This window comes from Ambystoma mexicanum, chromosome 3p (assembly GCF_040938575.1).
Source record: "Ambystoma mexicanum isolate Mex_15411 chromosome 3p, UKY_AmexF1_1, whole genome shotgun sequence".
NCBI classification, from domain to species: domain Eukaryota; kingdom Metazoa; phylum Chordata; class Amphibia; order Caudata; family Ambystomatidae; genus Ambystoma; species Ambystoma mexicanum.
In genome coordinates this window covers 1,164,818,499-1,164,844,389 of record NC_090925.1, presented here as the reverse complement: position 1 = coordinate 1,164,844,389, position 25,891 = coordinate 1,164,818,499, and the positions used below count along the sequence as shown (strand labels likewise).

General features: G+C 48.4%; 1 protein-coding gene across 2 annotated transcripts in view; it reads left to right on the top strand.

Annotated features, from left to right (window-relative positions):
* Window positions 1-25,891, top strand: part of SAR1B (secretion associated Ras related GTPase 1B) — a 543,089-nt gene that overhangs the window by 449,368 nt on the left and 67,830 nt on the right. For both annotated transcript variants that reach the window (XM_069652568.1, XM_069652569.1), the window contains exon 6: window positions 5,355-5,458. In XM_069652568.1, the coding sequence (XP_069508669.1) occupies window positions 5,355-5,458 (104 nt within the window). The remainder of the gene's footprint in view (window positions 1-5,354; window positions 5,459-25,891) is intronic.

Sequence of the window (25,891 nt, the reverse complement as noted above, 5' to 3'; positions counted from 1 at the left end):
GAGTCAGAAAATCACACCTTCCCCCGTTTTCAAAAACATTTATTTCCATAATGCCATGGACAAAAAAGGATTTTCTTTTCCTATTTTGGAACTTCACCAGTTCTTTACATCTTGCATTATCACAAGTTGCAGGTTTTGTTGCTTTAAGCCTTCAAATTAAGTTGCAGAAACAAGAGGGGAATTAATATATTTAGAATTCCGTTGCGTCTATACTCCATTCTAAATGGGGTAATATAAAGCTACAATAATACACCTGAATTTATAGGTCAGATTTGTTTATTTTATATTTTTTACACACCAGAGCCAAGAAGAGGTGTGGTCAATCAAGGGACCACATTGCAGACCTGCCCGAAATTGCAACTTTTTGGGCAAATCATTTTCTCCTATTGCACCTGTTTGTCCCTAGATGGGATTCCATTTATTGTCTACTCTTTTCGAAAAAGCCTCAATCAGTTTATTAGACTATAAATGTTGCTCCATTTATAATATTACCGACCACTCATATGCACTTCAGAAAGTTTTGTTGCCGACAGGTGCTAGCTCCATATTATCTAGGCAATTGTAGCATTTTTACAATTTACGATTGCGATGAAAAACTTTCATGTTTAGTTCGGGCTATTATATAAGCCAAAACGATTGCAATAGAGTACAGATGGGGAAATTGCATATGCGAAGGGACACAAAGCTTGACGGTGTTTGTATATTTGCCAACCCATTGACTGCCCTTGGCCATGCTAGTCCCTATGGCCATGCCCACTATGTTCCTGCCCAAAACACCTCCTCAGGGGGGAACTCTTTCAGCTCGTTTTATTCAAGCCTTACTGTCAAACTATGTACTGAAATGCCTGCCGATGTTTTCTCAAAGTAGTCTTCTGAGAGTTAATGAATTAATTGAAGCAGTAAACGCGCTACTGGTGAAATCTAAATGTCTAAACCAGGTCTGACTTCAGCATCTCGATTTGTAAGCACAATGCGTGTCCATCACTGAAGTCCTATTCAAAAGAAACATTGGCAAAGCCAACTGTACTGGCTTGTGTATAAGTATTAGGCATTTGCCAGGCACTGCTATTAGATGCCCGGGTACTCGCACCATTTTGCACCTGCAACTATCAATAGGCAGTTAATACTGTCTGCAGCCTTGATTACACCAACAGTCTTTGCCTGGGCCTCCTAGAATATTCAGTGAACAGACTTTGTGAAGCCCACAACGCTCCAGCTAGACTCCTCCTTAAACTGCACAGATGGGGACCTGTCAACCCAGCTCTCCGAACCCTCCAGTGGACCCCAGTTAAATGCAGGATTCCATTTCAAAACCTTCTGTGTTCCCCACTGCACCTTCCACTGCAGAGTCCCACTCAGAATTCTTCCCCTTCCCCCCCACTCCCTCCTCCCAAGTAGAAATTTATCCACTGCACACCTGTTAAAATGCTTCACTCCAGCAGTGTGACCTTAGTAAAAGTCCCACATTTAAATGCAAAATCCTAAGGAGGATCCTCCTTCCTATTCCTGAGGCCAAGCTACGCAACTCGGTGACCAGCTGAGTCCACACAAAGGAAGATCTGGTCTTCAGAAAGTCTCTGAAAACCTGGCTGGTCACAGACCAGAATAGACCAGCTATCGGAGCACCTTCTAAAGAGCATGTCACTCAGAATATTTTCAAACTTGTAGCTACCCTGGGCCGGGACCCCAAGACCCACCAGAACCACAACAACACACCTGGTTCTCCTGAATGCCAGTTGATTCTGGCTTTTACATCATAATAGCCATTATTGATCTGGACCCTAAGAGTGGCCGAAGCGCCAATCTCGCAAATGCGGATAAAATAGTAACCAAGCCATTCTGTTATGCCTGCATACAGCGCTTAAATCAAAAACAACTTGGAAGTCGGACTCCAGGTCCGTCTCACAAATGTTTCTTTTTTCAGACACAGGACACAAACACTCATTATTATAAGATGTAAGCAAGAGCACGTCCTCCCCATGGATGGTAACTTCATGACGGGACCTTCACTCTCAGCCTGACTGCAGAATAGAACTCAAACTGTTCTGCCTAGCCTTAAACTCCAATAAGAAGACTCCTGAAAAGCCCCATACCAGCTCTCCCTTCCCTGACTAACCACCACACCTTTACACTATATACACATAACCCCTGCACACCTACTGATTTGGACCCACACATACAGCAGCTTTATGCCTGCTAGCATCTCCACCACCACATTAACCTCGGCCAGCCTGCTCAGGACTCACTGCACGGCCGTTAACATCTTTAGCTCTATCATATACCACCTCCTTCCTCCAGACCTGTACTTCTCGAGGTGTCTCAGACCTAGCGTGCAATAGATTCCACCTGGATAACCTATATAGCCAAGTGTCGCCATCAAACCACATTGAATAGTACCGGCACTCAGAACACTGGTACTTCAGGCCTGTACACTTCAACACCACTGGGTTCGTACCTGCCTCTCCCATACCTCCTATTTTTTACATTTTTTAAGAACTACACCCTTTGTGGTCTCCAAAATGCAGAAATGTCTTACACATCACCACTTAACAGTACATTAAATTATTTCATGTTTCTTGTTTTCAAATGTGCAAGTGGCATATTGGGAGTATCTATCAACCGTTAAATTATACTGTATTCAATCATGCCTGCTGGTGAAGCCACCACCTCTTGTTTTTGACAAGATATTGTAAAAGTCTTTTGTATTACTGATTCAGTTAAGTCTCAATGTGTGGCATCCTAAAGATGTCTTACACTTGTGCACGCGGGGCTATTATGGTTTTCCCTGTCGTTGATGCCGATTGTGGGACAATTGTTACTGTGCTTTTTGTGTGTGCTTATGAGCATCTTGTTTAGAAAGTAATATTTGGGTACACATAAAGCGGGTCTATGGTTTGTTTTTGGGAATTAGTCTCCTGTGTTAGATAAGGCTGGTAAGTGGTGTCAGGGGGACATTGGTCACAGGAGAAGGCAACCTGTTAAGTGGTACCACCTTTTCCTGTCCTAGGGATCACTGCCACTAATAAACTCCTCAACATGTGGACATAGGCAGGCTTAGTTCATGTGGAATGGGCTGGGTGCCCGTGGACTAGGATCGCACCCTCTAGGCAGAAAGTTAAAAGAAGGGATGTTAGCGCATATCCCGATCCACACTGTGACCCTGCTTGCCCCTTTACATCTGTTTCACCATAGACACTGAGCAGGAGGGAATCTCAACACATGCCAACAGGCAATCCGGAGAGATGAGATGGCCAAGCTAGGGAAGCACCATGGATGTGTCAAGTGGCTGCCATCACCTGGCCACCTGACTCCAAAATGGAGGCACCCCTCTTAAACTTCTTTCCCAGCAGAGCCACAGGCCAACTATCAATAATTCAGACATTAGTAGCTAAACTCGATACTCAGCCAATCCCTTGTCAAGACTGTCAGCTGGACACACAGGTCTTCCTTGAAACCTTTAGAGTCTCAGTTACTGGCATGACATGGGTATTTTAGGGGACTTGACCTACCTAGTGGTTTGAGAGTTTAGCAACCAGGAGATAGTCTGGCGTCATGCACAGAGAGCAAGGCGAAGAGTAGAGGAAGGAGGAGAGTTAGTTTGTCGATCTATTTAACAAAGATTCCTTTGTTAAATAGATCGACTAACAATCAAACGTTTTTTTCTTTTATGTGGATCATTTTCTTGTAAATTAATCATTATTCTCAATCCCCGATCCACATTAGCTTCAGGGGATACCCCTATTGTTCGTATTACAGAGGAAGGAGGTGAGAGCAGGGAAATAAAAGGTGGGTTGGGGCGAGCCATGACCAGCCAAAGTACTCCAAAGGGATTACCTCTATGGGAACCAAAGATGGGTAGGCTCCCCGACAAGCAGTTGTTCAGAGGCCGAACGTAGTAAGCTTGGCAGGAAAACCAAACCAAGGGCGAGTAACAGGTGAGAGAGAAAAGAAAAATGGTTCTGGGCGGCCTGGCTCTGAGGGCTTACTAAGAAGCCAAACCCAGGGACTTGTCTTGCAATGTGGTCCTCTTCATAGCATCGTCCTTGGCTGGGTGCTTCATAATGACGACAACCTGAAATTCTGACAGGACAGACTTGGAAGAAACACTGTCTTTGGGCCCTGCAACCTTATGAACTGCTTTTATACATCTGGCCAGGAGGGCTCTCCTAGACTACAAACTGTTACATAGTTTAACTTTGAACTGGTGTGCACAGTCCAATCAGGAGCCTAGCTCTGCACTTTATGAACCCTTGAACCCTCAGCCTCTTTTTGTATAGGATCATTCGCCTTTGGCTTTCCTTGGTCCAATCCATATTGTGTTTTGAGATCCAAATTAAAATCCTACTTTTCAAGCATCATAATATTCTCTCAGCCTTGTGTTGATCCCTCAGCCTGTGACGCTTAAAGTATGATGTTGAGGCTGTGAAAAGGGCATGAGGACAGAATGCACCAATAGGTTTGCTAGAGGGTGGGGGGATATTTTTGCGAAATGTCAAGTCATCATAGGATGACAAAGCAGTGCCTAAGCGTTGACTTTGTGGCTTTACATCAACTAATTTCCAAGAAGCAGTAGTCATGGAGAAGGACTTGAGATGGAGGGGAAAAGCCACCTGCCTTGATGAGACCGCACAAGGACTTTCCGGTTAGGTTTATTAATGTTGGTTGTTGATCTTGACATTGCTGCTTGTGGAAAATACACAATCAGTGGCACTCAGAAAACCACACTCTGATCGTTTCGTGAAGTATCCAAAAGTCCACCAAACAGTATAACAAATCGACTTAGCCATGCTAAGAATTGCGGAATAAGGTGCCCATGTCCTAGACAATGCCTCGGTGGGAAATTTCAAAATGGGAAGAAGTTGGGATCTTTGTGAAGCACTGTGCTAGCTACAGTATTCCCAAAATAGAAACAAAAGATGCAAAGGACCAGATCACATAAAATGCACCAGTGCCTAGCAATTTTTCACCAACAATTGTAATTGGTTTTTTGTAACGCGCACGTACCTGGGGATCGAACCTCTGTTGCTCCACGTCATCTTGCTTCCAAGGCAGAGCGTGTTGCCCCTGAGCTATCCTCCCGAGACCAGCAGGAGAAGAGTGCTAGATGTTGTCTTGGCAGTGGTTAGTCGTTGCAGATATCATTTCTGCAATGACCGCTTGACATAAATGTTGGTGCAAACTTGCCTGACTCTGGTGCAATTTATTTGATCCAACCAAAATAGTGCATATTAAAAAATGTTGGGTAGTTTAATCCTTGGAAACGTGTATAAGGATGTGGGCTGTGTTTGGGAAAGAATTCTTTGGGAATTCACATGTTCTGTGTTTTTATGTTCTGTGTTTTTTTATTTTTCCAGCCCGCAGAGTGTGGAAAAACTACCTCCCTGCCATCAATGGCATTGTGTATCTCGTGGATTGCATAGATCACGAGAGGCTGATGGAATCTAAAAAAGAAATTGACGTGAGTAAAGGCTTTTTCCAATGTAAAGAGTTTATTAAATGTTGATATGTATAGGATAAAGTGGGTCGGATTCAGCACATCAAGGCTGAATGATAGAGCAGTAAAGATGATCTACTGCTTCTGGCGTCCGCATCCTTGAGATCATTCTTACCTAGATGGCTTTGGTGGGATCTGCAATGCTGATCAGATCAACGCAAAGAGCATCACTAAAAGTAGTAAAAATAGCTAGCCTTGACGAAGCCAAAATGGTTTGGCTTTTTTATACTCCATGGATTGATAGATGATAACACAGGTCTGAGTGGATGGACAAATGAGCGTGAGTATGAGTGGAGGAGTAGGGAAATGTGTTTATAAAGAGATGAGAGAATGCCCCAGCGGTTGGATGGCTGCATGGGCGAACAGCAGGTTGTATGCATGGCGGTTGGATGGAGGCAATCTGGTAAATTGCAGAAACTAGCTGCTGCTCATCAGACATCCAGTTGAAGAAGCAGACACGTTATTCATCAGGCAGTTCGACAAATACCAGAGATTCTGCACCATTTATCAAGTAGACAGATGGCTAAGGCAGACTGTCTGAAATGTAACAAGTGACCACATGACTTGCTGTTTAACCACCTAGTATAGCATTTTCAACCCTCCTTTTCCCTCCCCTGCTCTTTTGCACTTTCCCCTGCTCTTTTGCAATCTCCCTACCCCTCGCTCACTTTCTTTTGCTCTGATTCGCTCTCTTTTGCTCTCGCTCACTTCCTTTTGCTCACTCGCTTTCTTTTGCTCACCCTCTTTTGCTCTCTCGTTTGCCCTTTTTCCCCGCTCGCTTGCCCTCTTTTGCTTTTCTTGCTCTTGCTTTTCTCACTATTTTGCACTCCCAGATAGGTAAATCCTACACCATGTTGACCAAAACAAGCATCTGCAATTGCCAAGTGAGGGAAAGTGGACAGTAGGGAAACTAGACTCATTACCATAAACTACATCCTAAAGATTATGGAAGACCAGAATATTTGGTTCAGAGAAAGGCCTGCTTGAAATTTGAGTGTAGAAGGCACCCATTTCACCTTTCTTAATATGTTGGGTGACAGGCTGAGACACCTCAAATCTCTTTCTAGCATGCTCAGGTACTGTGCTCAGAACCCTGCTCTGACTTAGATCATCGGGAGCAGTGCAAGGCATCTGTCAGGGAAGTTGCCAGAATACCTTATTTCTCCAAGAGGTCTACCCTGCTGTCTCCCACAAGCCCCAAACTCTTCTCACACAGCCACATGCTAAAATAAAATTCCCCTGCCTCCAACAGTCACAACTCAACAGGTGTTCAGGCCGCACCAGGACTTCAGTTTTAGAGTGATGCTGCAGCCCAGCAAGGGGTTCCTCGTTATAAAATGAGGGGCAGAAAAGACAGAAGATGGAGATTGGATTCCCCAAAGTGCCCCAGGAAGCTGGGTGCACCACCATGTGACCGGCTCTCAGTGCAACTGACCTTTTAATGAGAAGAAATGGAGCTGGAGAGGTCACAATGTGAGAAGGCACATTGCTCGGCGACCGTCGAATGGTGAACCTGAAGGCATGCGCCTTTACTGATCCCAATTGCTTCTAAATCAAGTCATCCTGACCCTGGACAGAAACTCCTATTCCAGTGGTGCTACCCCACTGTACAGGAAGCCACTAAGATGGCCGCCGAATAACAGCCTGAGACCCTCGCCCCGCCACCACAAATACTAACCGATCCTGATTGGGTTCTAATTACCGTCCATGATTCAACGAGCAAGGTGCTGAAACATCACAAATGCCAAAGATGACACTGGGAGCTGCTCGATTATGGGGAGAGGTGAACTCTGGGGCACCAAGCTGATCCAGGTTGTCTTAGCACTACTTTATCTGGTGCTGGAGCCGCAGTGGTGGCCACATGGGCTGGTCTCCATTCATCCTAGAAAGCCTTCTTCATAGCATCTGCGTGCAGTGGCTGGCTGTGTGGAACACAGGAAGCTCAGCGGGGCTCTGTGCTTTTTAATTTTATGAGAGATCAAATTGAGCGGCATGTCAGATCACTGTAGAGCTTGGAGCTCTGCCTCGGCTTAGAAAGAGGACATTGCGGCTAACCCAGTGGCCATCTTGGCGTGCCCAATATACTGCAAGCACATATAGGATTTTTGAGTTTTTGCAGTTACATTAAAATACGCTCATGCGCCCATAACGCTGAGAAAGAAAATAAATAGCCTCATCATCGGTGATACAGTATTTTTATGTCAAAGAGTGCCCTTTGGATAAAAGCACATATAGGATTTCACTTTCATTATCCATATGTGTAAGGCATTCCGGCCACCAATGAAATTCCAGGTAGAAGCAGCCTTAAAAAAAAAACCCATGTCAAAAGGTGGCTCATACACAATCCACCAGAGCTTTGCATCGAAGGGTGCAGCACAATGATAAAATCACTGCATGCAGATTCATGATCTGCTTGGCTCTCTATCTGAAACTCCAGGCAGTTGGACATCACTGACAAAGCACTCTGTCCCCTCCGTGAGGCCTTCACCGGAGAGGAAATCTACCTACCTAAAGGCATCTTTAACTTAAGATCCTAAGGCCTTCACCCACTGCATCTGTGTATCTGCCCTGTTGAAAGGAGGGCCTGACTGGCCTTACGCCCCTGATGAGTCCGGAAAAGACACCGTCTGCCCCTGTCTATCGTCCTCTGTCTGCTGCGAGACCGCCTGGTGAGTTTGTCGTGCTTTGTGCAGTTCTCGCTTCTCCTTCACCTCTTTCTTTCCATCTCTCTGTTCTCTCCCTCCATCCATGGTGCTCCCCATCTCACCTATTTACTCTAACTGCTACTCTATCACCTATTCTACCTCCCTCTCGAAGCCCGAAAGGATAAAATTCAAAAAGGTTCTCCTGGTCTCCAATCCAGGCCTGCCCATCACTGGCACCTATGTCATTGCTACTTCCAGGAAGACTGTCACCAACATCCTTTTTGTCACTCCCTCCCCGGACCTATGGACTCAACATATTATCTCTGTCCTCTCTCCTTTCTCCTCTTCTCCCATTAATGGAGGCACCAGATGGATAGTACTCTTGGTGGGCTTCTCATCTTCCAGGTGCATCATTATTGTCTATCACAATGGCACTGTCATGGCCAGGGACTCTCAGCCCAACCTTCTCCTTCTTGATAGGCATCTTCCGTCTCTTTTCAACTACCTCCCTTCTCACGCCACTCCTCCGGCTGCAACACAACCTTGGTATGCCCTTTTCCACCTCGATGGGCATACCACGTCCCTGTACGCCCCCTTTGGAAGACCTTTAAAGGTGGTAACCTGGTCCACCTAGCGACTCTCGGTCTGCCATCAAAGCACTTCTGACAGCTATCTCCTTCCTGAAGACTTTGGCCTTGATGTTCTCGCCCCTCACTGAGACGTGGTTCACTGCCGGCTCTGTTACTGCTTTTGACACACTCCTGCCTGAAGGAAACAAGATCCTCCCCAAGCCTAAGTGGTCTTGAGGCGGAGTGGCCTTGATCTTCCCTGACTGGATCCCTGACACTGTCATTCCCACTCAGTCCTACTCCTCCTTTGAATGCCTCGTCTGCAGGCTTAGCGTCTCTCCAACCCTTTCGCTGACTCTTGCCACCATCTACAGGATCCCTGGTCCGGTCGCCCACTTCCTCTCTGAATGGTGTGAGACAGGCATGGTATCAAGAGAGAAACGGACTCAAAGATGTTAGTTTCAAAACCTTTATTTACTAAGGTTCCTGGGTTATGTAATGCCCGACTGACCCTAACTATAAAGGGATGATTCCCTTAATTGATGTTTCCAATGGACGTCGATGTCTGAAAGTCCAAAACAATAATCAGTCTGTGCCTAAGCCTATCTTTACAAAAATGTTTTAGGAAGTCTTTAAAAAGGAAAACAATTGTGGTTCAAAGAAAAGGAAATGTAAACCACAGCTGGTTTCATATAGTCTTACCAATGGGTGTAGTTCTGCCAGTGCATGATTGTTCAATTCAAAAGGGGCACCCTTAGGACCTTCCATGGAGGGCTCTTGCAGCAAATCAACAAAGTTCACAATATCATTTGTTCTCTTGGTGTTCTCTTCCCCAAGCTCTGACTCTTCCGGTTCCAAAAAAAAATAAACAATTCTGGTCAGGCCTCTCAGGGTTCCCTTCCCCATGTTTCGGCCCCTTTCGTCTTTAAACAAAGTTCTCCTAGTCAGGATGTATTGTTGACTGTACAGTTTTCACATGGGGTAGTATCAGAGACTTTCCAGAATGCTGGGCTCTTTGTTCCTCCCAAGCTCGACCACGCTGACCTTTATTTCCTCTCTTTATTCCTTTCTCTTCCTTTTTAACCTTTCACTTCAGGTGCTTCCTGCATCCTGTCTTGATCTCTTTTGTTTCCTTTGCTTTATCGTGCACACTTGCTCTTCCTCTGCTTTATTTTCTCTGTTTGGTGCCTCTGGCACGCATTCCTCTTTACAGTGTGCACACTTGCACCCATCCGTTTCTTTCTTTCCAACCTTTCCCTTTCAGGTGCCTCCTGCCCGCCTTCTTGCTTTCCTTTGTTTCCTTTATTTCACTATGCACACTTGCACACTTTTCTTTACAGTGCCCACTTGCACATCCCTTTGGTTTCATGTCTTTATATTGGGCCTTCAGCACACTTTCCTTTCTTTATCGTGCGCACTTGCACCTGTCCTCTTGTTTCTCGTGCCTCTTGCACACTTCACATGCCTTTACTCTGCTTTACTTTCTTTCAGTGCGGTGAGTGCCTTTTCCTTCATTCTGTTGTCCCCATTTCCATAATATTTTACACTTTCTGTACTTCTTATGCCTTCTCTCTCTTTTCTTTCCATGTTGCTTTGCAAACTCTGCCTTTCTCCCGCTCCAGTCAAACACATTCTCCCGAGTTTCTCTCTCTGACTTGCACGAAACTCACCAGGCAGTGTCGCGTTGACAGGCGGTCTCCCTCTGGATATGTGGGGTTGATGTCAGGGTCTCACCATGTGCCCGTCAAACAGCCTTGGGATCGGCACAGGTCCCAAGGGAATGAGCACTTCACCAAACGTCATCAGCAGGCTGCAGGCTGTCTCACTCTGGCTCCTTTGAGGCACGGCTCCCTAGCCACGCAGCAGCCCCTCACAAACACCAGGCCAGCGTCTGGGCACGCTGCTCTCTGCTCTTTGGCGTCTGTGGTCCGGACATCATCCCCAGCTCGCTCTATGATTCTGGTAGAACCTGGCTTGGGACGAAGAAGGGATCCCCTGCTGGTCTCAGCCACACGGCCTCCCTTCTGCTCTCCCAACTGCTCGCTCAGCAGTCTGCTTTTATACACCTGTATTGTATCAATGTGCTGCAGGTGTGTGGTCAGGGCCTTTTCCTTCCCTGCTCTTTCTTTCTAATAATCTATAGGGGAGAGTCAAGTAGAGTCAGGTGTGCACAGTTGTAAAGTTCCTGACCTTGCCTGACTCTATTACTGGGACAGCCTAATGGTGGTATGTAGTAGGCCTCTTTTTGCACCTCCATGTTGTTCCTATGGGTAATCCTCATTGCTCTGTCACCTCTTCCTCGTCTCAGTGTGTGTTGGAAATGGGGAGGGGGAAACGGGATAGGACTGGTAACAACCCATAACGGCAGAGGGACAGTGTGATGATGTATTATTGGAAAGAGGGGAATATTGCGTCTTTGTACCAGTAAATGTTACATGGGGAAAAGTTAAGGAAGATGTTTTACTGCAACCTAAATAAGTCGTGGGAGAGTTAAGGGTAGGTTAGCCATCCTGAGAAAAAGGGGGATAATTGCGTCCCACCCAAGGGTACCCTACTCCCCATCCCCAAAGACCCTCCACCCAGGTGCTCCTCCCTCACTTGTCAACCCTCAGGTTCTGGATCCAACAGCGATGGCTGTCCCCTGGCCACCTGAGCTGAGGATCCAGGGGGAGAAGGAGTGAGAATACCCTCATGTTTCTCAGTGTTCTGACCTCAGCTCTTCCCTTCTTGCCTCTACCTCCAAACTTCTCCTCCTTGGTAACTTCAACAATATTCACCTCGACTCTCCTGAGGCTGCTACTGGACTCTTCCGCAACCTCTGCAACGTTCTTTCACTCACCATTCATCCCACCGGTCTGACACACTCTGCAGGACATACCATGGATGCTCTCATCTCCTCAGACATTCTAATCTCCTCTCTCCTGGTCTGACCATTCCCTCCTGTCTTCTCATCTGGATCTCTTCGGTCCCCCTGGTAAGCCACTGTCTGTCTCCTTCTCAGTCATTCGACCGACGAAGCAAGTGTTAGTTGCTGCCACCTTCATTCCACCTCCCACTCCTGCACGGATGCCCACACTGACTCAGCCCATGGAAATCTTCACCTTTCTATCACCAACACCTATGATATCCTTGCCCCTGCCGTGAGGATCTGAATGAAGCTTGCCTCCAAGCGTAACATCTGGTATGATTTCGACCTAGCCTCTCTGAAATGCAACTGCACAGTGGCGGACCGGAAGTGGCAAGCATCAGACTCATCCTCTGACAAACTGGATTTACGGACTCTCCATTTGCTCGAAGACGAGGGCTCACATCCAAGCATGTATCTCTGGGGCTACCAACAATTCTGGCAAACTGCTCAAAATCTGAAAGGAACTTGCCAATCCTTCTGCAGTCTCCACATCTCCCCTGCCATCCCTGACCCTATATACCTCTCTGGCCTCCCACTTCCTTTCCAAAATCCAGGACATTCTGTCCTCACTCTCCTCTATGCCCGTCCTTCCTACCTCTCCAGCTGTCATGCCTCGCTTGACTCCCTTCTCCCCTTCCCTGCTTCTTTCCTCATTCTCGCCCATAGCACTGGATGAGGTCTCTAGACTAGTCCTCTCTTTGAAAGTCTCCTCCAAACAGGTGCTCCCCTGCTCTTCTAGAATTATCAAAGATAACAGTGCCTCCCCTGCATCTTCCCTGGCTAATTTCTGTAACCACTCCTTTGCCTCAACCACTCAAACCCCTTGTGCATCCTGTCCTTACAAAGCCATCTTCTGACCTCTCCTGCCCTGCTATCACCATATATCCATTACCCACTTCCTGGGCAAACTACTGGAGAAGCTTGCCATCTCCCAACTGACCCAACATACCAAATCTGTCGGCTGTCTCCATGACCACCTTTCTGGCTTCAGAGTTGCCAGAGGCACGGAAACGGCTCTACTGTACACCCGTAAAAACATTCTCACTAATCTTGACTCTAACTCTCCTTCCATTCTTATCCTCCTAGATGTTTCCTCCGCCTTCAACACGGTCATGCCACCTTAATCAATCGGCTCTGTGACATCCTTGGCATCACAGGCCTGGCACTGGACTGGTTGACCTCCTTCCTCTCCAACTGACCTTCCCAGGTTCAACTGGGCCTTTTTCTCTCCCCTATCACACACTCCACCTGCGGCGTCCCTCAAGGCTCTATCCTCTCGCCGTGGCTTTTCAATATCTACCTTGGCCCACTTGATCTCTTCCTTCTCTCCTCACTTCCAGTGTTATGCAGACAACAAGCAGCTCTCCTTCAAGCTTCCCTCCCCTTCCTCCTTTTCCTCCTCTCTCATCCCTGATTGTCTGACTGCCATTCAGTCATGGTGCGCTGTCAATGATCTCTGCCTTAATGCCAGTAAGACTGAGATCCTTTTCATTGGGACCCCAACTCCCTGCTTCCCTTCCACTCTCTGGTCGCCCTCCTTGGGTCCCCTCAGGCTCTTGTGAGGTAAAAAACCTTGGTGTTATCTTTGATTCCTGTCTCTCCTTCTCTCCTCACATTGCGGACCTTGCCAAGAAGGCCCACTTTCAGCCGCACCTCCTCGGACGTATTCTCCCTTTCCTCACCTTCCCCCAGAAACTCAGTGGGGATCATTCCGAGTTTGGAGGTAAGTAACGTCCCTTACCGGCATGGCGCAAATAGCGTGTCCGTGCTGGCACCAGTCCGCTAATAAAGGACTATTCCGACTTTGCGGGCACAAGCTATGCGCCATGCCGGTAAGGTACCTAGCGCCATGCCGCAAAAGGCTCCCAAAAAGCCCTTACAGGCATCAAGCTAGGTCGCAGATTACACTACCAACATAGTCCAATGCGCCATTAGCGGTGACTGTAAATAGCGGTGACCGTAATTAGCGGACACCGCTATTTACGGTCACCGCTAAATAGCAGAACCGGAAATAGTGTCATCGCACAGGAACGGGAAAGAGCATGGCGGCCATCTTTAAAAACACAATCCATTGCCATCCTCCGCACACAGGACCCCTGGGACACTGCTGATCGACTGAAAAGTACCTCCTACACAACAAGAATGCCTAAAGCTCTGAAGAAGGGATCTGCCAGCCTCAGAAAGGAAAGATTCAATCAGGACGAACTCCAGATGCTCATGGACACTTTGCATGAGCATGCAGGCACAGTTTTCAGCAGCAACATGAGGAGAGAGGCAGTGCTACGTAAAAAAAGAGATCAGGGCTCTTGTTGCCCAGAAGGTTAGTGCAGTGGGCAACACACCCCGCACTGTGAAAGACTGCCGTAAGCAGTGGGATGATCTGCGCCTAAGGGTGCGCAACATATTATCAGTCAATCGCACCCAGGCCATGGAAACTGGAGGAGGACCTAGTTCACCCATAAAGCTCACCCCTTGGGAGGACACATGTGCAAGCATGATTGGGTCGGAATTGATTGAAGGCGTAGGTGAGATGGAGTGGGGCGCCACGACATCTGCTGATGGAGGTGAGTGTCCAAAGTAAACACTGCTAAGCCAAATCTGATGGAAGTCCATGCCAATGTCTGTCCAAAGAGCCAAGCCATGGTCGGCCACACACACACACACACTCCCTGTAAAGTAGGCCGAAGCAACTGAGACACATGCTGATGCCTGCTGCAAGGCTATATCGTACATGACATATACCACACAAAGTAGGAAATTCCACGAGGCACACAGCGTGCATTACCAAAATAGTGAGCATGTCAGACAGCACTGTTCCTGGCCAACATGAGTGACGCCGACATATGGCTGCATTTACCATCCATGTATGAAATGACGTGCCCTTCCCAACACAAATGCCTATTACCCACAATTGTGTGGATGAGCAATTGTCCCAGTGTATGTATGATGCCTATCCAAACATCACTAATGCCGTCCCTCTCTTCCACCCTCACAGGCAGTGAGCATGACAGCGAAGAGCAGGACACCACCTCTGCACTGGCCACACCCAGTAAGAGGTCCCAGGAGGACAGCAACCGTCTGTCAACCTCCAGGGGACAAGCCAGGGGGCGCTGTGTCCCAGCAACCAAGCCACCGCAGGTACACATAGCACCTGTACCACTAAGGCCCATGGAGGGCACAGCGCCACCACGCCTACCCCCTCCCCCACCCAGTGTTCTGCCTGGAGACACCTGTGAGAGACCCCATTCAGAGGAGTCAAGTGTGGCTGGGGAGGGGGCAGCCACGGCACCCCTCACAGTGGAAGACAGCCAGCAGGACATCTGGGGCACCGTGGAGGATGATACAATGGATGTTGTCCATACCCCCAACCCAAATAGCATCCCCCCAGTTATCTACGAGCGATACTGTGAACACCAACACCCCAGAGCACTTTGGCCATGACCACACCCAGGGACATATCAGTCCAGTATTCAGTGTTGGGGAAGGATGAGAAGGCTGGGCATGCCAGCCAGATTCCCAGCACACCCACAGCCGCAGGACCACAGCGGGCTGACATGCTCACTGCACTCATCCGAGAGTGGCGTACAGAGTTGTCAGCACTGGGCCGGTCCTTTATGGACAACACCAACTGCCTCTGCGAGGAGGTCTCGGCCCTCCGGCAGGTGCTAGGGCGCATCGCTGATGCCTTGGAGGCAGGTCGTCCCGCCCCACAACCAAAGCAGGAGGCCACACCATCCTCCTGCAGTTCAACCCAAACCAGCCCGGTCGGTCGGTGCACTGCGCCGACGGGTCATGCCACCCCCTGGCTCTGGGAGTGCCAGTGAATGTTTTGGCAGCCTCATGTAGGCTTCGTGGACTCAATGGGACTTGTGTGGGAGAGTTGTGGGGGGAGCTGAAGGGGGGGTGAGGGTGTGTGGGGGGAGTTGTGGGGGAAGGCAGAGGGGGTGAGGGTGTGTGGGGGGAGAGGAAGGGGGGTGAGGATGTGTGTGTGGGAGTTGTGGGGGGAGGGTGGTGGAGGGTTTTGTCACTTACGTTCATATTGTTACATTCAATACACCGGTTGTGTGAAAAAGAAGACTTGAGTGGACATTCATCATTGCGCATGTGTCATTTAATCATTCCCAGTGCATAGTGTACATGTACCCCCACTCCCAGTGCCCTATGTCCAAACATTATGTCACCCTCTGCTGACATGTGTCTCAGAAATATTGTGCGATCACTGACTGCCGCACAGCACGTCCCTCCTGTGCATCGGCACCGTGATGATGTCCTGCCACATCTTCCTTCTCCCCTTCATCATCATCAGGTGGTAGCAGTTCCATGTCAGGGGCACGTTCCAGCGGATGCACATATTGTACAGCATTACACATGCCATGGTGATCTTGGCCACCTTCTCATGCCTGTAGAGGAGTGCCCCACCCGACCGGCTGAGGCAGCGAAATCGTGCCTTCAACAGGCCAAAGGTCTGCTCGATGACCACACGTGTACGGGTATGGGAACGATTGTAGTCCTCCTCGTGCCTGTTCTGTGGGTTTCGTACAGGGGTGAGGAGCCACGGCTTCAAGGGATAGCCACCATCACCTGTATGAGAGAAAAATGAAGGTAAATGTCAGGGGAATCATGAAGAACAGCTGTACTAGTCACACATGCCTGCAGGTTTTGGTTGCCCACATGCACATGTCCCTGGATGCATTGCCGCCATTTACTGTCCCTCCATGTGTCCTGTGCCATGGTCTAATAGTGTGGGTTTCATCTTCAAGATAGTGGTGTGCACTGACGTCTAGTTGCACATTCATGGTGTATGCATACAGCTATGTTAGTGTCAAAATAGTGAGGTGTTGTGTCCTGTGAGATTTGGCAGTAGTCTTTGCAATATTGGGCTATCAGCATTGGCATTCCCATGGTGACATGCAGCACTCCTGTGATTGTGCCGGCCCTGTGCCGGACAATGGATTCCCTAGTAGGTTCAGTATGATGCACTCCCAGGGATGCTTGTACTGTGTGGTGATATGCTGGAGACACCAACATGGTGCATATGCACTGCATGGTGCAGGATGGCTTTACGGAGGGTGAGGGTCACTGATGGGTGGTGTACGTGTTGTGGGATGTGGGGTGGTTACCTGTTAGTCATGTCGTGATAGGTGTGGACCTTACTTCATTCATATGGCATTTGTGTGTCTTGTACGGTATGTGATGGTTTGGGGCACAATGTTTGGTGATGTGCACATCGTGCAGTCTCATCAACATTGGCATCATGGTGGTGTGTGCATCTTTCCCCCCTTTTCAATGCCATGTGCCAGTCCTGCTACTTACCAAGCAGCCAGGCACGTCGTCCAGCATGTCGCTCCATGAAGCGTGGTAGCGTGGAGTTCCACAGGACCATAGAGTCATGAGTTGATCCGGGATATCGGGCACAACAATGTGTGATGATCTTGCTGGCGTTGCATACCATCTGCACATTGATGGAGTGGTATTGCTTACGTTTGCGGTACACCACCTCCATGGCATGCAGGACCACCAACTCCATGTGGGTGCAGTCGAGGGCACATACACAATTTGGCATGCCTGCCAGTGCATGGAAGGCAACCTTTGTATCAAATATCTCCTGGGGGGTCCGTGGAAGGGATATGTAGTCCCTTGTGTGCTTGGGGAGGGCATCCAGCACTTGGTTCAGAATCCGGGAAAATAAGGGTTGTGATATGCCATGCATGTGCCCCACTGTGTGCTGGTAGGTGCCTGTGGCAAGGAAGTGGAGCACAGATACTACCTTCAGTAGAGGGGGGATGGCGGTGCATATTTCGAATGAGGCTCACTATGTCGTGCATCAGGTCCACTATGGTGGTGATGGTGTCCTGGTCCAGACGGTACAGGGTGTGGATCTGCTCAGGGGTCAGGTTGAAGGGCTCTGATGCGAGGGATTAGGGGCTGCCGGCGTGGTAACAGTGGCTGCACTGGTGGGGCATGCTGGGCCTGTCTCACCCTCCTTCTCCTCCTGCGTCTCCTCTGTGGTGGTGGTGGTGGCGGCTGCTGTTGTTGTTGATGTTGAGGCAATGCAAGCAGGTCCTCCGGCTCCAGTAATGCTACTACTATTGGAATCCTCTTGGTGTGGGAAGGGGTGTGGTGTGTGGGTGTGTTCCTTTTGTACTTGGCCTGACTCCATTGCCACCACATGTGCTGATTGTGTGCACCTGTGGCAGTTGGAAACACTGCTCAGGGCTCTTTACGGCAGGTCGGCGATGCCGATATTTACGGCATGCCGGTAGGCACTTTTTCCGCCTTCATGAGGCTGTTATTTGCATGTCTGCCTCACTTGTGATCTATTCCGGTTTACGGCATGCCGCTAATGCCGGCATGGTGTGTCGCATGCGCGCGCCCAGCCCGCTATTAACGGCAATCGTACTTTACAGTGCCGTTAATAGCGGTCTGGTTGGTCAGAATAGCCTGTAGCGGTAAGCGATGCCGGTAATCCTTTACCGGCATCGTTTTTCCCTTACCTCAAAACTCGGAATGAGGGCCAATGTCTCCAGAGCTCTGGTCCTCTATAGGCTTGACTACTGTAACAGCCTCCTCCTTAATCTTCTTCCAACCTCCCTTCACGCCCTTCAACTAATCCAGAATAGGACTGCAAGACTTATTATTGGCCTCCAGCCCAAGGGCCGCATCTCACCAGCTCTAATTACTCTCCACTGGCTCCTGGTTGCTGCTAGGATCAAATTCAAGACCCTCTGCATCATCCAAAAGGCTTTCAGGGGCCAGGGACCCCACTACCTCCAACTCTCTATCTCCCAAAATACCTCCCTGTTAGAGCCCTTCAGTCGGCTTGCTCCAACTCTCTGCGAATCAGATGCTTCTCTAAGCACAGTGGGGGGTAGATGTCTCTCCTCCTTAGGAGCTTTCATCTGGAATGGTCTCCCTGCCCCTCTCAGTCTTGAGCCGGATCTCCTGAAGTTCTGAAAGCTCCTCAAGAACTTCCCTTTCTACTCCTCTTCCTCCACTCTTCCACCTCCCCTGCTAACACCTTCTTCTGCCTCAGTGACTGACTGCCTGGTTCCCTCTTGAGTGCTACAGGTCCCCAACCCCCCCCTCCCAGTCCATCCCGCATCCCCTCCACTTCCCTTCCGTTACCTGTATTTCCCTGGCACTTGACCTCTGGCCTCCTGTAAGACCCTTGCACTTCACCCCGTCACCCTTTTCCCTTCCCACCTTAGCGCTTTATTTTTTTGCGCAGACCAGCACTTACCCCTAGGCCTCCCCTGCACTTCTTGTTCTGCAGTTGCTCGATCCAAATGTCACAAGACCTGGTAGGACCATTATTCTATCTTTCTCCCTTGTCCCCACCCCCTTTTTGTCTTGTGGCGCCTTGATACACCACTCGTTGCATAAGCGCCTTACAAATATCCAATGAATAAATAAATAAAATGCTGAGAAAAGCTAGAATCTGCTACTTTACACGTGGCTCTTGGTAAGAATACTGATTTGCTCTTTCTGGAGAAGTTCAGTGAGAACTCCTTTCCCACCGTTTTTTCTTTGACAAATTTGCTGTTTATTTTTGTTTTAATTGTGGTTCTTGGTCCCAAACTTCTCCGGCTTTACTGTCCTACTTTTTCCATATTTTTTTGTCTTCCGCTGACCTTTTCCTGACCCTTTTTTTACCTTACCATAGGCCTGTGGGCATCAGGGAGCTATTCGGAATGGGTTGGTGAAAATGATTTAACATGCCACCACAGAGAATACTCCACTCAAATGTTCTCCTAGGGCCTCACATTCCTGAGCCCATCGCTCCTTCCTAGATAAAGGTCATTGCACTGCATACATTGAATAATCACTTACAGTCTCTGGGATTTTATAGAGCTCCAAGGCACTTCTTTCTTGGTTCTGGCCTTTCTTGGCTGGCAGAGTATTCATTAGGATGTCCCGTTAGTCCTCCCAAACTTTCTGTTCCTGGGCACCAATACTCAGGCACCCATACATCTTCTAGCAGGAGACCGATGGTGTACTCTTTACCTGCAGTTGGAACCCAGGGTCCTTTTAAGGCTTTGCTAGCGTTTCCTTGCGCTACTCAGTTTCGGCAACTTCTCTCTGGTTGCTACTTACTCCTCCAACTCTGGAGCACCCCTGCTAGCCCAGTTCCTTAGCAGCACTCTACCATCTATCTTCCTTCCTCCTGGCATTCACTTCCCTCCTCTTCAATCTTTTACTCTCCTATTGTACACCCTCACCTTGCCTCTGTTTTTTCCTCCCTCCATGCCGACCATGTTGTTTCTCCTCTCTCCTTTGAAATTTTCTCCACCTCATCCAATTTTCTCCACCTGTCGATTGATGTCACCTGCTTCTCTGCTATTTTTCTCTCTTCATTGCACCACTCTATCCTCTTCATCTTTGAAGGATCCTCAAGCCCCCTTCCCCATAACCTCATGAGTCTGGACATGGGACTGCCACAGGCAATCCTAACCGCTGTAACCCGCAGTCCTGCATACCCATGGGAGGTGAATAGTGAGGAGGAAGCAGGAACTCCTGGCCCTTTACGTCAGTCCTTAGTTGACGCCAATGCAAGGCCATAGGCTGTGATTATGTAGACCTGTAAGAAGGGGGTAAGAGAAACAAGGAAAGTAAGTTACCAACTGAAGCCTTCCAAAGAATGTAGCTCTCCCAGGTGCTGCAGTCCACAAGCAGAAATCCGAGTGCTTGCCAGCTCAGCTCAGATGCTAGCATCGTGTTCGCATTCTGAGCAGATGCTCTCGAGCAGACATTGCAAGATGGTGGACCAGTCTACTGAAGGCTCATTGTGTGGGTCGGAGTGTGTGGTTGAAGGCACCTTAAATTCACCTAAATATCCGCAGCATGGCCATCACTACACACACATATGCAGGCTATAGACAATAGCAGGCCTGGGGGAGTGGTGAAGGGAAGTCAGGGTTTATACATTCCCAGAGAAAGCATTTGGGACTCTGGGTATTTGGAGCTGCGGAAAAGTAGACTTGGGAGCTTTACGTGTAGGACGAGGTGTTGGTGAGATAGCTGAAGGTGGAGAACAAGTTGATGCTTAAGGTGTAGGAGGGGGAAGAGGAAGAGTGGTGCAGGAGGATGGGGAGAGAGAATTGGTGAGATGATTGGAGGAGTGGAACATCAAACGGTAGAGAGGACAGAGGTTGGAGGAGAGCAACTGGTAGGAGGGGAGAAGACTGAGGTTGCAAGGGAACATCAAGGAAGTAAAAGAACAGCGCCTTGTGGAGAAGAGTGTTAAGGGGGAGAGGAGAGTGCATAGCAGGCCTGGGACGGTGCTAGAATAGAAGGAAATTAAGTTTGTGGAAGGGGTAGAAGCTGCAAATGAGGAGCAGTAGAATGTGAGGAGGTCTTTCAGGAATAGGGCCGCCATAGGTAATAGTTGTCTGGAATGAGTGGGAGGAGGAACGAGCTTGTGGAGGACCGATGAGTAGATAAGCTGGCAGATGGCCCGAGGGTCACATCCATCCAGTGCTCCTTAGACCAAGTGTGCATTAGTTCAGCGAGGAGAAGCATAAGCTAGGACTATGTCACAGGATCGGAGACTGGGACCAGAGTAGCACTGTGGCACCTACCCACTCACCTGGACATCCTGCTGGGAGATGCTGTCAACACTATTGCCACAAAGCATGGTATGCAGCGGGTGTGTGTGTGCTCTATCTGAAGAATGCTGCCCATCCTGTGGCCACAGGAGGGAATTCACAGAAATCAAGAATGCCAATAACTTGTTGCTTTTTTAAAAGACTGTGTGGCACGGAGACAACTTAACCCAGAGACTTTTCAGGAAGACTAGACAGAGGAACATTTTGATATTTCAATGACTCAAAGCGTGTTCGATGGCAATCTTCACCGGTTAACCCTACCACCGAGGAAGAGGTCCACTGAGTGCTCTGGTGAACCAAAAAGGCCAGAATACCAAGTATTTTTTTTCAGCCAGGTGGGGAACTTTGAATAAGAACACTATTCCTATGCCCAACCTGATAAAACTGGCCTAAAAAGAGGATGTATATTCTTTGCTGCTCACTTAGGATAGACTGGGAGCATATCCCTTTAGTTAGGAGTTGGCCATCTCTCCACCTATCACTCTACAAGGGGACTATGTCCTTTCCGAGACCTACGTATTGTAAAACCTGACTAAAGGAATTCGATTTCAAAAACGATTTTCTTGCTAGTCTGGTTCTGTTTTCCATTTCTTTGTGACACATTCTCTTTCTATTCTCGCCTCTTTCTGTATTCACCATCCAACTCTTAACTCCCACAATCCCTCTCTGAGTAAACTCCTTTTTATATCCCTTCACTCTCCATGACTGTAGGACTAGTGGGTGCACCAGAGTTCAGAGATTACATAAACTGTGGGATTGAGTGTGCATGTACAGTGAATGAAGCTTAAATTACTTTTAAATGGCACCCCAGCTCCACTGGCTGAAGGATCAGAAAGACAGTCTGCCATCTTGGAGTCAGGAGGAGCTGATCCTGTGACAGCCTGACCCCAGGATTGTTGCACCAGTCTGCATAGCTGGGATACTTCTATTTGCTTGCTCACCTGACAGGTGGTATGCACTGCAAGCTTACCCCTGCCAGAGCGGCGTCGTTTCATGGGGTCCTCAGCTAAGCCAGTTCGTGCACTTGCCATCACATCACATGGTGCTTGGTTTCCAAGGGACATAATATGAGGTTTGCGAGCCTGCATTCTGGGGTTAGCTATTTCTCTGGGGTTTTAGATGCATACTACAACTCCTGCTAATGGTCGATAGGGAGATCTCTAGGTCGGTTTATAAGATGTGGCCCACGAAACTAGGGATGGGGGATTGGCCCTGGGTGATGCTCCCCCCACACCTGGTGTCCGGGAGGGCACAGGGTCCCCTCCTCTAACCCTCCTAAAGGGACCTGGTCACACCAGTCCCATCACATTCTGCTAACCCGGTGCATGACATATAAACGGCTAGCTCCCATAACCTAGCTCTCCAAAGAGCTAGGTTATTATTGTATCTGGTTTAAAAAAAACCTTTACAAAGCAATCAAGAACGATTCGAAAAACACAATTTAAAAACATCAGTTCATCCAGCAGAACCTTTACAAAACCAAGCAAAAATATTAAAAGCTTCAATTAATCAAATTCATAGCATTAATAAAATCAGCCAACGCTAATCCCTCGGATACGGAATTAACATTCACACACCTCATCCAATTGTAGTAACAATTTAAAACCCTCATTGCAGTATTTCCATCACACAATTTAGAGACACTTCTTTCTACGATTATTTATCCTATCCTAGTTCGGAAATCTGATGTTCCTGTATCCCAAACCCCCCACACAAAGTATAACAAGGGCCTTTATTACCTGCCTAGCCTGCATTCCAAAGAAGTGATTAACTCTAAATAAACCGCACTAGTCCATGGTAATAACTGCAGGTTATGTGATTTTAAAAAGGAAATAACGTAAAAGAAATTAAATTGGGGAGTCTGCATGAAGCCACCCCACCATTTCTACGATAATTGTGGGCATGGTTCATGGTCGCGGCCTGGCATCAGGAAGAAGTCAGAGGATCTGTGGTGCGATTCATTGCAGGGGCGTGATGGCACTGGGGGGAGCGGGGGGCATGTGAAAGTGGGAGGAGGGATTGTAGGCGGCAAGGGGTCATGGCTTGAGTGGAGATGGGAAAACACTGCCTTACAGGACAGAGAGAGGGGCGTACACTGTCTGCACTCACACCTGAAGTTTATGGCTCCTGATTGGCTAGCTAAAGCAAAACAAAAGAGTTGATGGCTGGAAGGTCCTGAATTAATCTGAACTTCTTGTGCTGCTCCAGACCACCGTTCTTCGCCTGGCAATTGGTAAGCCATTACAGAAGGCTGAAGACTATTTGTAAATCAGGCTTGGTCCCACCTTAAAAGGGCCAGTCCAACCCAAAATTCTTCTGCACTGACTGCACGCAACTCCAGGCATGTTTCAGCCTCTTTGGCTCAGTGAGGTGTTGCTTGGGTCTCTAGGCCTAACAATCTCTGACCAACCCTCCAGGCCATCGCTTTTCACCTGCCAAGCCATTGTGCCTTTGTGTTTTTTGCCCGGCTGCCAAGTTTTGAATTTCATTATATGTGACCTTTCCAAGCCATTACCTTGACACTTTTAAGTGCTACTTTTTCATGCCCCAAGCAAATTTACCATTTCCCAGAGAGACCTTTAGCTGAATAAGAAAAGGGGCCTCCCAGTAATACTAACTAATTTCAGAAGGCAAAACAAACAGCCTAACATAGTTTGCATCAGGACATGATCCAGCATAGTTGTGCCTCTGTTTTCAAGAGTGTACACACTGACCAGGCAGGGGCCATCACAGGCTCTGCTGCCCCAATTCCCTGTGGAAATGTCAGTTCTGGTTGCTGTGTGAGATGGAGGCGCTCCGGCTCCACTGCGCATGCCAAGAACCAGGAAGCTCTCACTGCTTCCTGTCTGCGTGGGGCATGGGAGCCGTAGGCCTGCCTGGAGAGAGGCAAAATGTCCCTTGGAGCTGCAGATTTGGGAAAACGTTAAGAGGAACAAAGTCTTTTAGTAATTTTGTGTACGTTTGCGCAAGGATGTTCAATTTGTATTGGACAAGGGGATGTCTGTGTAAATATGTGTATGAATGAGAGTTCAATTTGAATAGTGTGTGTATGTATGTATGAGATGTAGTGTGAATTTCTGGATGCAAATACATTGTGAATGTTGTGGGAGCATCGTTGAGGATTGAGACAGCTGTATGGGTGAGTGCCTGGTGGGTGAATGGGTGTGAATGTGTGCATGTGAGTCTGGAGCCCAGGCAGGGGGCATTAGACCATTGGAGCATGGATATTTTCTTATGTTTTTTACTGGCATTTTTGGGAAAAGCCGACTTGATTACATGGAGTGGGGTTTAGGGTAGGTGGTTTTATATCACAATGGGGCTGGCAGACTGGGCATGGTCTTACTGTGGCATGACATTTTTACTCCCATTAAGGGCAAGGACCTTGATATGTGTTGTTACATAGGGAAGGGTGGGGACATTTTTGCAGCCAACAAGGAAGTGTTTCCTTACTGTGTCATTGCATATTTTACTAGCGTGGAGGGCAAAGTCAACATGAAGTGTTCTTGCATGTTGGTGCGGGGTGTAGGCACGCATTTATTCAGCCAGTAATGATGTGTTTTCTTTCTGTGGCACGAGATTATTGCAGGCATTAAAGGCAAAGCCAACAAGAGAATGTTGGAACCTGGGTATAATGGCATATACTGGCAGAGCCAGCATGAACATTTTTTCTGATGTTATCATTACTGTCCATAATATTACTGGCCACTGTGACGATTCACAAGGTGTCACCATTTCTCCCCAATGGGAGCCCTGTCCCATGAGGCTATGGAGGTGCGGCCGCTACCCAATAGTCCCCCTAGGGCTGGTATAATGCCGGAGGACGTCGTGTGGAGGGACTCCTCTGGGGACAAGGACGATCACCTGGGGTACAGCCCACTGAATGCCATCACTCCCCGACATTCCCTATCCCCCCTCAATGTTCAGAGCCACCACGTTGATGGCAAACCTATGTATTACTGTGACCTACGACATAAAACCAAAAGTACTAGGACGAGGAAGAACACAGGAGACATAAAGATCATGGACTGTATTTGTACTGGTACAAGGTGGCCCAGAGGAGGCAGGGCGATCCAGTCATCAACAGAGTCAAAGGACTATTGTGGACCATATGGGAGGAAATGGACCCAAAGTATAAAGAGCAACAAAGAACTATCAGATGTAGCAAGCCTGGCCGCTGAGCCAAGTGCAGCCGTGAGAGCAGGCAAAGTGCAGGCAATCTCCAGCACAGGAGAATCTAATCCTGCTGGCAGACCAGCAGGGGATGGACATGAAGAACACTGATGAGCAGATGTGAGAATCCTCCGTTGGGTCTGTTGCTGCGATCCTGAAAGCACAGGTGACATACCTAGTTCCCAGAGGAGGTAAGGGTGGAGTGGGGGGTAGGTTACACAAAATAAACACAGAGGATGCGCAAGCTGGTGGGAGATACGCTCCAACACCTTGCCCTCGGCTCAGTGAGACTGAAGCAATTATTGGGCCTAGCCTTTGTCAATCGTACATCCAGCACCATCTTCCTCTTGGCAGTGGCAGACAGAAACCCAGTGACTACCAGGGAAGGGTTGGGGACCCAAGAGAGACTACTGAGAGCATCAGAGGAAATCGTCCTCGTCACAGTGAGAAAGAGAAAACCAATGAACACCAGAGAAGGGTCTGAGACCCCACAAGACCTG